The sequence below is a fragment of the Parasteatoda tepidariorum genome, chromosome 3 (genome assembly GCF_982258835.1).
Source record: "Parasteatoda tepidariorum strain Cologne lab strain chromosome 3, Ptep-v5.0, whole genome shotgun sequence".
Classification (NCBI taxonomy): domain Eukaryota; kingdom Metazoa; phylum Arthropoda; class Arachnida; order Araneae; family Theridiidae; genus Parasteatoda; species Parasteatoda tepidariorum.
The window spans coordinates 82,060,026-82,074,707 of record NC_141757.1 but is presented as its reverse complement, the minus strand read 5'-3'; the positions used below and the strand labels follow the sequence as shown (position 1 = coordinate 82,074,707).

General features: G+C 26.9%; 1 protein-coding gene across 2 annotated transcripts in view; it reads left to right on the top strand.

Moving 5' to 3' along the window:
* Positions 1 to 2,436: 2,436 nt before the first annotated feature.
* The window catches only part of LOC107447990 (protein APCDD1), a 37,342-nt gene continuing 25,096 nt past the window's right edge, over positions 2,437 to 14,682 (top strand). The window contains exons 1-2 of one of the 2 annotated variants that reach the window (XM_016063055.4): positions 2,437 to 2,680; positions 12,316 to 12,460. In XM_016063055.4, the coding sequence (XP_015918541.1) occupies positions 2,653 to 2,680; positions 12,316 to 12,460 (173 nt within the window). In that variant the 5' untranslated portion in view covers positions 2,437 to 2,652. The remainder of the gene's footprint in view (positions 2,681 to 12,315; positions 12,461 to 14,682) is intronic. The other variant, XM_071182195.2, reaches the window with a different exon arrangement.

Here is a 14,682-nt window from a genome sequence, read left to right as displayed (position 1 = left end):
ATGAAATTGCCAATTAAGACAATTGTTTGAAATAATTATTGCGAATATATTACTGAAATGTGCTTGTTTTTAAAACGAAGCGTTTTCGCCGTGAAGCCATTAAATTTTCTTTAATGCGCATGAAAATATGCGTTGTCAGTAAGCAAACAAACAAAAACAAAATAGATAAATGAAACAATAATAGTGAGGAAGTAAATAAAATTATGACTACTTGCACTGTAAAAAATTTTAGTATATCTCACCGCCAAAAATAATGGCGACTACACACCAAAATTTCTTACTGTGTATTGCTCAAATAATAATATAAGTAGATGAAAGACTCTATTTTATAACTAAAAATAGTTCAGATGCAATTGTCAATGATCTGTGACTGATAAAAATTTAAATTTGAAAAGTGGTACAATTTCGGCAACTCTTCTCCAATTAAAAATAAATTTGTAATTAAAAATAAAATTGTCAGGCATTTAAAGCTGATATTTACAATGTTTATAGTAACTATATGAAATGATTCGTAATCATCACCATTAAGGAATTAACAACATCAATTAACATAAGGGGAATTAATAACATTTATTACTGATTTAATTGCCCGATTGAACTCAAAGGAGTTTCTAATAATCACATTTGATGCTTTTAATCTCGACTTTCTTATTAATTATTTTGTTATTATTACTTTCGTATTTCTTATTTTGACAACGTTTTCGCTTTTTTTCCCAATTTAATTAATTTGTGATCTCCACTATGCATATTTTTTTTATTACAATTCTGCCTGGCGAGTTCTAAAAATAAATATCAAAAGCATTGATTACTGAACACCCTGTATACTAATTTCAAACCAAATCTCACTTATTTAAATTAGTTATTAATATGCTAAATATACATTCTCTACTGGTATTATAATGGAAATAGATTCTTGTGCTTTCATTGTTTATCAAATAAATTTTGTATTCAATTAAATCTACAAAACTTTTATTAATAAGACGTCTTTTTGACATTTTTAAGATCGAGATTTAATTTTTGCATCAACGTAATTTACCTGCTCAATGATAATTTTCCAGTTAATTCATACTCGCATATACTATATACTAGCATATATTCAGCAGTATATATTCATCTTATTCTTACATACCAACTTATTTATACGAAAAAAAAACAACAAAAAAACATATATTCAGCAGTATATAATAATTTTTGTATGAATAATAATGTTTATAAATTTTTGTTAAGATCCTCTGATTTTACTACGTTTTTATTGACTGATTTTAGTGTTTGTGATGATGGAATATTGCAATCGAAATTTCGATAACTTCCTGACTAGCTAGCGCATTCAAATCTCCACCTCTAATCATAATTCAAATTTTATTAATTTCCTGACCACAGCATGCAGAATTTTTCATACATGAAATGAAAGAACGAAGGTGCATCATTTTTGTAATAAACTTTCATCACCACAGTATTTTACATTTTCAATACTTTAAAAAGTGATACGTTTCTGTTTTAGGTTTAACAAAAATAAATTTATTTTCAATTTCTTATTAGTCCGCTTGAAGGGACCGTTATTACTGCGTAAATACTAAAATGGGTAGGAGAGATTTGTGATTTGCGGATTTTTTTTAACACGCGAAGAAGTTTGAGCAATAGGCACTGAAATCATCCTATATCAATATATATATATATATATATATATATATATATATATATATATATATATATATATATATATATATATATATATATATATATATATATATATATATATATATATATATATATATATATATATATATATATATATATATATATATATATATATATATATATATATATATATATATTTTAAATGGATCAAAAAAATTAAGAAAAAATATTATACTTAGAAAAAGTTAAAATTAAGAATTTTCAAAATTTTTTATTCGAACAGTTTCGAAGGGCCAAGAGTTTTAACCACGAAAAGAAAAAAAAGATTTCTAAAGAATATTTTTCTCAAAATGTTATAAAAATAGTTAAAATGTAAACTTTGTTTTATTTTATCCTACATTTGTTATTTGAATTTAATCTTCAAATTAGATTGCTATAGTAAAATTCAAAGTTAAAATAAAAAACAAACATAGAGAAGAAATGCTGTGACTTCTTATGTAAGCATAAGAGAGGTGATTGGATTTAGTTATTTTGCTGACAAGGTGTCATGTAGATCTAAAATTTCCAAAAAACATGATTACTAAATATTTAAACGACCCGGAATGCAGTTTTGTATTTTTAAAAAAATATTTATTTTACTATTTAATTTTAGTTTTAAATTTAAAAAAATGTATAGGTTTGATGAGCCAATCTTTATTAAAATTATCATTTAAATTTTAATTTTCCGGAATAACTTAAAAAAAGTTTTTTCAAATTCTAAGTAGATTTGAAAAAGAAAAGTCTATAGCTGTGTTACATTTCATTTGACAATTCTTTATATTAAACAATCAATAGTTTTCACAGTAGCTCACAATTGCTTGAGTTGGTTGTCGATCAAGCATCTCGGATTACGATCTAGCCAACAGATGATGAGCAAACGATCTCTCAAAGTGGGAGGCGTGGCCTTATTCCAGGCCTCCAAAGTTGTTAAAGACGCCGATGTCAAAAGCTAAAAGAACACGAAGATAAAAAGAAATGAATTCCCTAAGCTACAAAACAAAAGGTAATGAAATTTTTCAATTATCTTTCTCATTGTGTGCATTCAGGCCTCTTGCCCTAATTTTAAGGACTAATCGTTTATTTTTTTCACGAGATAGACTTTTTCAAACATTTTTGCAAAAAAATTCAATCATTTTTATTCTTTAGTTGAATAAAATTAAAGATTAATTATTATATTTAAAGATAGCAATTTTAAGTATGTAAAGAAAAGTGTTCTGAGAGAGCTTAAATTATATGTTGGATCCTTAAAAAACATTTTGAAAATTCATTCTAATTTCTTAATCTTTATTAGAGAATTAGTCAGATGGTACAAGAACCAAACTTGGAGGCCAAATGGTATTTTTCTCGGCTGGATTATTGATAAATTAGAATGTGTTGGCATCTTGCTTTCAATTTTAAAAGTTATAATCAAATATATTTATTTTTAGTGATATAGACTTTTTCAATAGCGGAAAAAACTATTTCAATTGTTTTTCTTTTCTTTTTTTGTTGAATAAAATTAACGATCAATGCATTAAAATATTTAGATATTGTAATTCAACGTTAAAAAAAGTACAAGAAAGAAAGCACGAATGATGTTGTGTTTTTAAAAACATTATGTACATTTAAGAGGATGATCAAATCTATAGTATTTCTGGCTCTATGGGAATACCAAAAAGCTCGATAATTTTTTACCGTCGTGCTTTGATAATGATTTCGTTAAATTTAACAATAAAATATAGTTTTATAATATTTGATAAAAATTTAGTAAATGTGGAAAAATTTGTTAATTTTATTATGATACTTTCGATGACGAATAAACCTATCATTCGGTACAATTTATTTTTCAGTTTTTTAATTTTTTACTAAATGTGTTGTAATAAGAATTATAATTTAGAAAACTGGGATTTGCACTTTACCATTACCATAAAAACGGAAAAATTACCAAATAAATGGTTAAAATACCATATATTTTAGCTTTTTACTAGAGTTAATATTATTTTCTTAACAACCAGAAATGTCATAACCATACAGTACGATAATTTTATCAGAATTTTTTTCTCCTTCTAAATTCTGTTTGCCTTTTATATTTTAAAAATTATTCACAATAGTACAAAACTGTTGTCATCTAATTATAAATTAATGTTAAAAACTTTTAATCCATTGACTGGGGGCAAAATTATGCTTTTCGAATTCAACGAAATGATAAACTTTTCAAAATTTAACAACTGTTTTTTTTTCTTACGTTTTTTCTATTTATTTATTTTATTATTATTATTATTATTTTTTGTTGAAGAGGCTATGGACATCAACGTGATGTTGAGTTGAAGATTAGGTCATTGATTTTGTTTATAGACTTACAGGTGATTTTATTTTAAAACTGGTATTTAAAAGTTAAAATAACTTTTTCCCGTTTGAATTTGGCTTATGATTGCTAAATTCTATAATAAGATATAACAATTTCAATGTGTGATTCGCTTATGTTCTGTTAGTAACACTCAAACAATGACATTGAATATGTTTAGGATGATTGCTATTATTGAATCAGCCGTTTAGTCGGCCTACCTCTATTATTTTATAATTATAGACAACAGAGGCACCCTGTTGATTGTTTTGTATATGAAGTTAAGAAATCGCTATTTTATCCGAGAGAGTTAATTTATGTTTGAATTAATTTCTCGTACCATTTTATATTTTTCATCTAATTTTTCAATGAGACGTTGTGTTTAATTATAATTAATGACATTTAAAACTGTGTTTAATCAGCATAATTTACTAATGTTGATAATGATATTTTTCTTTGTTATAACAGAATTTATGAAAGTATTAAACATCGATTGCTAGTTGCGTTTAATATTTCAGGCCCAACTGCTCTTAATGGGCTGGTGTGGTGATCGTAAAAACACTATACCTTCAGGAATTTCGCTAATTGTATTTAAAAAAAAAAATACCGCTGCATATGATTCGGTAAAAATATATCAGGGATAATTAAATGAACCAATAAGTGATGGTTTCAATATTAATCGGTGTATTAGTGAATCAGTAAATTAGCAAATCAGTGAAGGAGCAAATCAGTAAATTAAAGGCGTAGTCTTGAACGGGAGAATCATTGAAATAAATAAGTTTATAAACATATAATTTATGGTTCGAATTTCGGTGACAGCATTCATTTTATTTAAATTTTTTTACTCAATACGATTAGGGAGAATTCACTTCAACTGGCATTCTTATGAAAAAAGTATATTAATAAACCTTATTCTGCCTTATAAATTTTAATCTCGGAAGGTAGTCAGATCAATTTTCGATGGGATGATCATTTAAAAATCCTTTTTCCCCCGATCATTAAGTTTATTTTCCTTTGGCAAAGCGTATATAGAGACTTTGTTTTATTTTCCCAGTGTAGAAACATTTCGCCAGATTCACAATAGTACATAAGTATAAGTAAAAGGTTACTTTCTTAACAAAAGGTTCAAAGTTTTTTAATGATATTTACGAAAGAATTTATAAATTTATCATTTTCTTAACAGATGTAACAAAATAAGAATTAAAAAAATGTAATAAAATGAAATATGAAATCGCACAAAAAGACTAAAATATTTTAGGAGCATTACAAATAATGCATACGATATGAGTACATAGCAGTTATCATTGAAGATTTAAACGTGAATACTGAATATATCTCCGTCATAAACTTAATTTTATAATTTTAGTTGAATAAACTATAATAAATGCATTGAGATCAATATTAAATGATATGTTGAATCTAACAGTGTAAGTTTTTGAATGGCACCCTTAATGTATTCGTTAAATCGTATTAATGGAACTTACGAAACTCGGTTCGACAGATGGCAAGTTTTATAAGATCCTGTTTAAAGTTCTAAAGTTATTTATATATTATAAATAAGCATCATCATCATTTTCACAGATAATTATGTTTTTTTAAAAGCATCAAATTAAGTATATGGTTTGAAAATATTTTTTTGGTTTCTCCATATTTTTTTCTTCTTTTTTTTTTCTTTGGAACATTGAAACGTTACTTTCTTTTCTTTATGCTTTCCTCAACGTGAATGTAACCATATAAGAAAAAACTTCAATCCTTAAATTTTTTCTTCTCTTTCAAATAACAAAATTCTAGGCATATTAAAGTGTGTTGGCACTAATTTCTTCCAGACTTAAACAAATGATCTCAATTTATGACAAACAAAATTAACAAAAGAAAAGGGAGTTAGATAACAATTAGATAATTTAAAGGCCTGATACGCACTATAAACACTGCAATTCTTACATATATTCCATACTAATAAACATTTCCTTTTGTACATTGCATTTATTATCACAAGATAGTAAATTAATTCTTGATTAATTTTTATAAAATAATGACTATTAAGTATTTAATAGTCAAAAATATTTTTATCTAAGCAACAGAGAAAAATAATTAATATAAAGGGTTCATTATTGAAAATTAATTGTACTTAAAAATCAATGAGATGATCATGATGATTGATCATCATGGAAATGGTCATATTTCTGTCAATGTCTTTTCAGATTTTAACTTTTAATTAATAGGTTTTCAGTAATTTAAATTATATATTTCAAATTAAAATATAACTTTAGAATATTTATGGTCTATCATTGAATAAACTATTGCTACGAAGTCTACCAAGCATTTAAACAGTATATTTTCACAGTGATACAGTTTCACAATAGATGAACGGAGTATGCATTTTTTATCATAAGCTTCTATTTTCACATGATGTTTTGTAAAGAAGATCTTAAATGTATATTTTTAGAATGTTTCTCAAAAATAAAGTTGAAAAAGTATATATATACGTAAATGACTGGTTTCAAAATCTGACGAATCAGTAATGGGAGATTAAGGTTGAAAACATTAAAACCTGTTTGATTGCCGTAGGAAACAGGAGGAGGTGAAAAGGGATTAAAATAAACGCCTCCGAGTCTCAGGCAATCAAACTGTTTTTGTTATTTTCCCTCCATATTTCTTTGCTAGTGATGTACTAGACTTCGATAGCCTTTTTTTTCCTTCTCAGCTTAAATATGCGAATACTTTTTTTTAAAATTAAATTTTTGAAAGGAATTCTAAAAATATATTTCAAATGTGGTCAACATCCTGAAGTTATAAATTGTAGTTCAGGATTGGTTACTGATTGTACAGATTTTACTAACGCAATTTTTTTCTGCCTTAAAATTGAAACTTACATGTTTTATAGAAAATAAGGATACATAATTATAAATAGTAAGCGAAACGTTTCAAGAAATTTTATGACTTATAATAAAAAATTTTTTTTTAATAAGTTCCATAAAATTTTTATTCTGTGACTTGTGTTAGCCTGCGTGCTTGTTTCTAGTATGCATAATTTCTGCACTTAAACTATAAGTTTGGCGAACTTTAAAGATATTAAATTTTTTCGCTTGCTTCTGTTTTTTTTGAAAAATTGTAAAAAAAAAACGTTGTTTCCTCTACAGCGTAAGTTTTAATTCATAGTAATTATCAATGAAATTTCGTATTTTCGATACCGTTCCCGAAATACATAAAGCCGGAAAGAAGCGATTTACATATTGCCCGTGGAAAATTTGCTAACTGCTGGAGAAAAAAAAATCAAAGCTCCCGTTCTCGAGTTATTAGGGAGCTTTCCCTTTTATATCTATATACATTAAATTTCTTTAGCTGTCACCGGCATAAAATTAACAAAAGTTTCAAAGGTATTCCTTACATGTATGTTAATTATTTATTATTTATTCCTTGTAATATTTACAGTACTTTTATTTATTTATTATATTAATCAATTTAGTTTTAATCAATTATACAAAAATTAAAAAAAAACGTAATATGATATCAAAACATTTTTATTTTTTATTTTAATTGTCATTACGCCTAAAAATGGCTTAAAATTAAAAGTGATGCGTCTTTAGTATAAAGCGGAATCTTATCATGTTACCTAATTATGCAATATTTTGTAATAAATATAATTAGAATGATAAATAAGTGTATTAACTGTACAAATATGAAACAATAAATAAACTATATCTACTTTTATAATTAGCTTTATGCAGAATTGAGCCCAGTGTAATTATTAAAATGAATATAAAATTATGAAACAATATTCGGAATTCACTTTTGCTATACTATGCTAGATATTTTTCGTACTAAAGAAAAATTAAATAGGAATTTGAAAGACAAAATTGGACATGAAATTGCAATGATAACTCAGAAAAATAATTAAATCTAAATTTTATCACAATAGAATCGGGAACTAAATCTATAATAAAACAATAAATCATTTTGGGATCTCTTAATGTAATAAACTGTTTATCGTTAAGAAATAAAAATGTGGATTTGGGGGAGGGAGGTGATACATAAAATACATAAAAAAAACTAATGAAAAAAATGTTTTGTCAGTAAATTACTTCACAACATCTGTAAGTAGATATCATTAAAGCGTCTCGTAAATTGGAAATAATTAGAGGGACTCGAGTTATAGGGCGAAATTAACGGTCATCACCTGTTATAGGGCGACAAATAAAATTACGATTAATAATTTGTTAGCTAATTGCAAATTTTTGACTCTGACAATGCCCTCCACGTGCGTTTAACTTCTCGTATTAGAAAGACAGAGGAGATAAATTACATCTTTTAGTTGAATAAATCTTTCAATTATCGTAATTTTGTAGTTCTGAATGTCAACTCTTTGCACTATTTCTTTTGGACGATACTTATTCCCATTCCAAAAGAAACGCATTCCTTTTGGTTGCTCTCTAGCTGATTGATTATTGATGGATTATCAATGGACAGGTAAGTGAAGTGGCGTCAGTGTAGTATTTATTACTATGGAATCTCTATAGTGTTTATGACAAAGAAAGGCTGCAAGCATCCTTGAAATGTTTAGGTTATTTTACGCTTTTTCAAAATTTCAACGAGACTCAATTTGATAATCAAAGGTTTCAATAGGGTTTAAGTTAATTGTATATTACTTATTTCAATTATGGCCGATAATATCATTTGAAAATAATCTGATCAATATAATTTCATCATTATGATTGCAATTATATCAGTTTTATTTCGTAACGGATCATTTTTTGATTGTTAATGAACATAAGTTTCATGTTGCATTATTGGTTCAATAACTGGAACCCTAAATTTAATTCATTGAAAATGGTATGTACGTACTTAAATTTTACATAAATCTACTTAAAAAGATCATGAATTTTCATTTTTATTTTAGAAACTAACAATAGAGCCGTATTTAATTTTGAAACTGAATATGGCCATATTTTGAGAAATTTTTCAAAAGAAATGCTTTACATTTTAAATAGTAACGGTTTTTGTTTAATAGTTTAGAATTTTCCATTTGTGAGAAAGTGGCCACTACCAAAAATGTTACGACTGGCCACTGGCCGATAGCAAATTTTCCTAATTTTGCCTCATGGCTCGAGCTTACGCACGCACGTTGTCTACGGTTTTGTTAAAGTTTATCAAACTTTTGCTTTCACTTTTTTGTTGATATGTTGGAAGAAAGAGGGTGACATTTCCAGACTCACATCAGTATGATGATATTTTTCTATTTATAACAAACATATTTTTGACTTCTAACTGTTTCGGTCTGTTCCGTTGGATTAAGGAAGTTATTTCCGTGCTTTATATCCTCAAGGATTAACACTCAGCTAAGGGTGATAAAATATTAGTTGCTAGTCTCAAACAAAGACTAACCCTAAAGATAACGTAACTTCAGAAGCAGCGGAATCTTCCTCATCCTGCAATGATTGTTATTTATTAATAAAAAATAAACAATAATTTTAAGGAATTTGTTCTATTAACATACAATGCTAGTGGAACTTATCCATGTTATCTTGCAATATGTGTCTTTTATTTATATAAGTACAATACAAGGGGAAAAAAACTAGAAACACGTAAACGTATTTTTGATTTCGTGGAAAATCTTGCTGACGGAAAAATGGAACTGTTCCGTTAAAGAGGGCCCACAAAGGCAACCCTTCACCTCAACGGTCAATGCAAGTATAAGAAAAAGTTCCCTTTTTTTTGTTCCCTTTTAGCAAATGGCGTTCACACACTTGATCAATCATATTATTAAAAATTATAAACAGCGATTGTTATTGATTGATTACGCATGTTTGGTGATTGTTATGTATGATTGGTGTTTGATTTGACAAAAAATTTACCATCGCCAATGGCCCTTTTAATGGAAAAGTATCGAACAATTCAAAATTTTTCTAATTGATTGCAAAGGTATACAGATTTTGATTGTTACATAATTCTAAACTATATCTGGGAAGAAAAATCCAAAATTTGAAAGGAAGTGGTCGAATGGTTTTTGATATTTAAAATTAAAACTTTTTATAATCTTTCAATCATAAAAAGGGATAACGTCTTTTTAGGATGCATCTAAGAATAATTTATTATATCTTACTTTTAATTAAAAATAAAGGGCATAGATATTTTGGATGTTCACAAAATGGATGTTCAGAAACCGGATTAATCTTCTAAGAGACCTGATTTACTTTAATAATAAGACTGTGTGGAGCTGTATATATATAACGCAAATATCTCATGTTTACAAACCACAAACTGAAGCATTTATGATGGGTTTCCTAATTTTAATAATTATTTTTGAATATAATAAAGTTTAGATACTTAAATTAGTTACTTTATAATTTTTTATTTAAAAAATAAGCAAAATTATTCAAATTTGATCTAATATATTCAATTTTTAATGCGTTCCAGTCGCACACTATTTAACACATAAAGTAAACAACACTTTACTTAATTGCATACAATCAAAGTAAATAGGCAGTTTGTAAAAAGTTTCTAGAATTCTTAACTTATGCTAAAATCTTTGAGAAATTTCTATTCCCTTAACATTTAAGCATTGTAGTTCTTTATTTTTATTTTTTTTCTTCATTAAAACCAATTAAGTAAGCATTTCTATATACTATTTGTAATGCAAATGTTAAATGTGTTAACATCTCTAAGTCTAACCATGCTTTTCAAAGAAATAACATCAAAATTTTTCAAACCAAAAAATAAATACTTGAAAATCAACTTAATTACAAATTAAAATTTAAAAATAGAATTTGTTTCTTGCGTAGTAAAAAGAATCAATTTAAAGTCTCGAAAGTCATGACTTGGATACAATATAAAATAAAACAAAAAATTTACAGCTTCAGAAATGGTTAAAAATTAATGCAATAAAAATATGAAATTGCATATTATATTTTATAGCTGGTGTTGAATGACTAATTTATATAATAGATATGTGACTCTTGATTATCAGTTCTGTAGCTTTGCAAATTTAAACTAACTCAAATCACAAGTAAACTTGTGTGGGACAAATTTGCCTTAACGTAAGTCTGAATAAAACTAACGCACACTTGTGTTATGCAGAGAGAAAAACTAGTAAAATGTCACACTGTTAGTCCGACATTTAAACCAATGACCGGCTTACCTATAGTTTTGCTTAACGTTAACACTGCCAGAGGTGCAAGTTGAAATCCTTGAATTTCTGTTGATGCTGAGTTGCTGTTGTCGATAACTATTACATAATATGAACTTCTAATTGAAGTAGCGGGAATAATTCTAAACGATTTTTTGAATTAGTGGGAACTAAATCGAATCTGTTGCTTGAAGTGGAAACCTTGAAAGTTTCTATTAACTGGCCCCATTGAGAAAAGTGTCCATAATGGGCAAGACTAAAAATCGTAAACCTATATGCATATAATCCAGTACATTTCATGTCAGTACTGTAGCTGGTGCACTAATCAAATATTAATAACATCATAGTGAAGATCATCATTAATCACCGGCATTCGAACTGCTCGTCTATGTAAACGTAGCCAGTGAAACTTTCTTTGTTCCTTGAAAATAAAGATTGATTAAATTTATGGGTACACTATACTCAGAATACCAAAAGCTTAGATATGTTATTTATTATTATAAAGAGTTTGTTTCTGTGCGTATGTGTCCTTTTTATAACTATTGAACTGCTTGTTTTATCGTCTGGGGCAATTTTAGCTATCGATTCTGAAAATAGTTCAAAAATTTCAATTAGATCGTCCAAAAGAGACTTTAAAAATGGAATTTTTCATTGGTATGGAACTAGCGCCATTGAGATAGAAACTTCAGACGATTTTAAACAAAATGTCAGTGATGTTTGCTTGTCTATAACTCTCATTAATCGGAAAAGGAGCTGAGTTTTTTGCACGTTCTTAGATATTTAATTATTTTTTATTCGTTATATCAGATAAATTCAGTGATCAACGCGAGCGTAGTAGCATATTATTAAAAGTATAAAATAAATAAATATATAACAATAAGATTTTATTATTTGCGTTTATTTTTTGTAATACTTTTTTATTTCTATAAAATTAAATAATTTAAAAGCAATGGTTTAAATGAATAAGTTTTGAAATTCCATGATTCATCTTACCTTCCACAATCATTGTTTTTAAATTAACGAAATAATTAAATAATTACAAGTAAATCTCATTTTTTGAATACATCAGATAAGGTATAATGTCTTAAAATAGATTACTGCATGCAGTATTACTAACTCAATGTCCAATTCAATATCTAATTCAGGCAATGTTTTCTTAACCTTTTACTTTATTTTTTTCTTCCTCTTTCAGTTCTTTCAGTTATCCTCACGTTGTTGCTGTCCGTTTCCGAGGCTGGCCATTCATCTTTCTGCCAGATCTGGCAAACTGATATCCAGAAGTCTGAGAATGATGTGAAAGTCTCCCGCAATTATAAGGGACTCTGGCTATCTCAGAAGTGAGTTCTTGTTATTACTTCTTAACAGCCATTAGCTTTTTCTACGGCCCGAGTATTGTCGGACATATATATTACATCCCCTTTTTAGGGCCCGACTAGAATTTTAATTGCAGAGTTGACAGTAAATTATAGACAGCTGATTGAGGACACTCATTTCCTCTTTGGTTGGCGAATTTGAGGATGGGTATAGTGCCCCGTTGTTTGCAATGTTTTTGGCGCCTAAAGAAAAAAAAAGTGTTTGTTGTTTTGTGTAAAAAGGCAATTATGTTCCATAGACTTTAAATTGTATATTATAGGAAAAATAGTTTGAATTATTTGCAATTGTTTAGAAAATAATACAAGTAAAGCTGCATATTAGATCCAAAAAAAATTTTTTTTGGAATTTTTAATTAAAAAATATACCAAAATTTGATAATTTGTAGAAAAATAATGTAAATAAAACTTGACTATAGAACTTACAGCTATTACGATTTGATTAATTTATTTTATAACTTTATTTTTTTGAAATTTTAAGTCAAAAATGTTCTAAAATTCAAAATAGTTTTGTTGGAAAACAATACAAATAAAAAGCGAGTGCAGAACTTCTAACTATTTTGCTGAATTTTTATTGCAAAAATATTTTACAGATTTAGTATTCTGTTAAGGACTAAAACAAAGTTAGCTCGAGTGTAGCACTTATAATTTTTATTTTCCTGAATTTTTAAGGCAAAATCATTCTAAAACTATAATATTAAAAATAAAGTTTGATTATAATTATTATTTTACTGAATTTTTAAGCTTTGATGATGTTTTAAATAAACTGAAAATGTAATGCAGATAAAAACTGAGCATAGAACTTGTCTTGACTATTTTTCTTAATTTTTCAGGCAAAAAGGCTTTAAAGTTTAATAATCCTTTTGAAGACCGAAACAACTTAAATGTGAATATAGAACTACTGTTTTTCTTCTGAATTTCTAACGCATAAAATGCTTAAAATTGAAATAATTTGTTGAAATAACAAAATAAAATTTTACAAAACAATGTGACATTAAAGTTTTGTTTGCATTAATATACAAATAAAGTTTGAATACAGAATTTATAATTATTATTTTGCTGATAGCTGCCTGTAGATAAAATGTTAACGTGCATTGATAGATATTTTCCTCTGCGTCTAATGTCACAGAAATATTAAAATGTATAAACTTACTTTGAACTAAAACACTTATACTATTATCTTAAACTGACCACTTTTAAAGCTGCTACTCTATACTAAAAAGAAAAAAAATACTTTTTTGTTTGTTAGTGTATATTAAATTTTAAAAAGGAAAATTTTTTTAAAAGATTTTAATAATTTTTAAAAGGATTTTTTTTACAGTTCTCAAACAAATATATGTATTATTAAAGATATCAGCTGAAAGCTTTTGTTTATTAATCTCATATGTCTGTATCCCGTATTTGTAAGCGAAGAATTCGTATCATAAAAATACTTTTGTTTTTTGACTATAAAGACTCAATATAAATGACCTCAGACCAGAAAAAAATATAATAAATTTTCTAAACATAAAAACGCTTTGTAATATCCCAGACATGAACTTATATTTACTCATTAATATGTAAAAATGTATGCTTTTTTACAATTGGAACATTGGATCAAAGTTGGGCTAGTTGTGATAAATTAAAATTTGTAATTAAGCTTGCATGCAATCATAATTGCAGGCAAGCAATTATGATAAATATTAAAAAAATTTATTTAGTTCAAAGTTTTTGTTTTAAAATATCTAAAAGACAATGTTTGTCCCAGCAAAGGGGAACTTTTGAACATCACTTATTTTTTTAATCATTTTAGGCAATCGCCCTTACAGGTTATAAAATTCTTCTTTAAAATCCTATCAGAGAACTACAAAAATAAGTAGGAATTTTAATGATATACTGAGTTTAATTGTGATTATACACATCTGATGTGATACATTAGATTGTACTGTGCTTAAAATAAAAAACGGATCACCCTGAATATCTTTTGAACTTATGATCGGATCTTCACTTTCTAGGAATCCATCTTAACAGTTTGAGGGGTGATCTCAAATATGCTAATTAATTGGTGCAGACGATATTTAAGTTAAGAAATATGACACAAAAACGTATTTTTCCTGAATAAGCAAACCTTTTTTTCCGACAGATGCGGATTTTTTACCCGCTAAAATATCTGGTAGCCGCAATCTGGAAAATAGGGTCCCCATAATTTG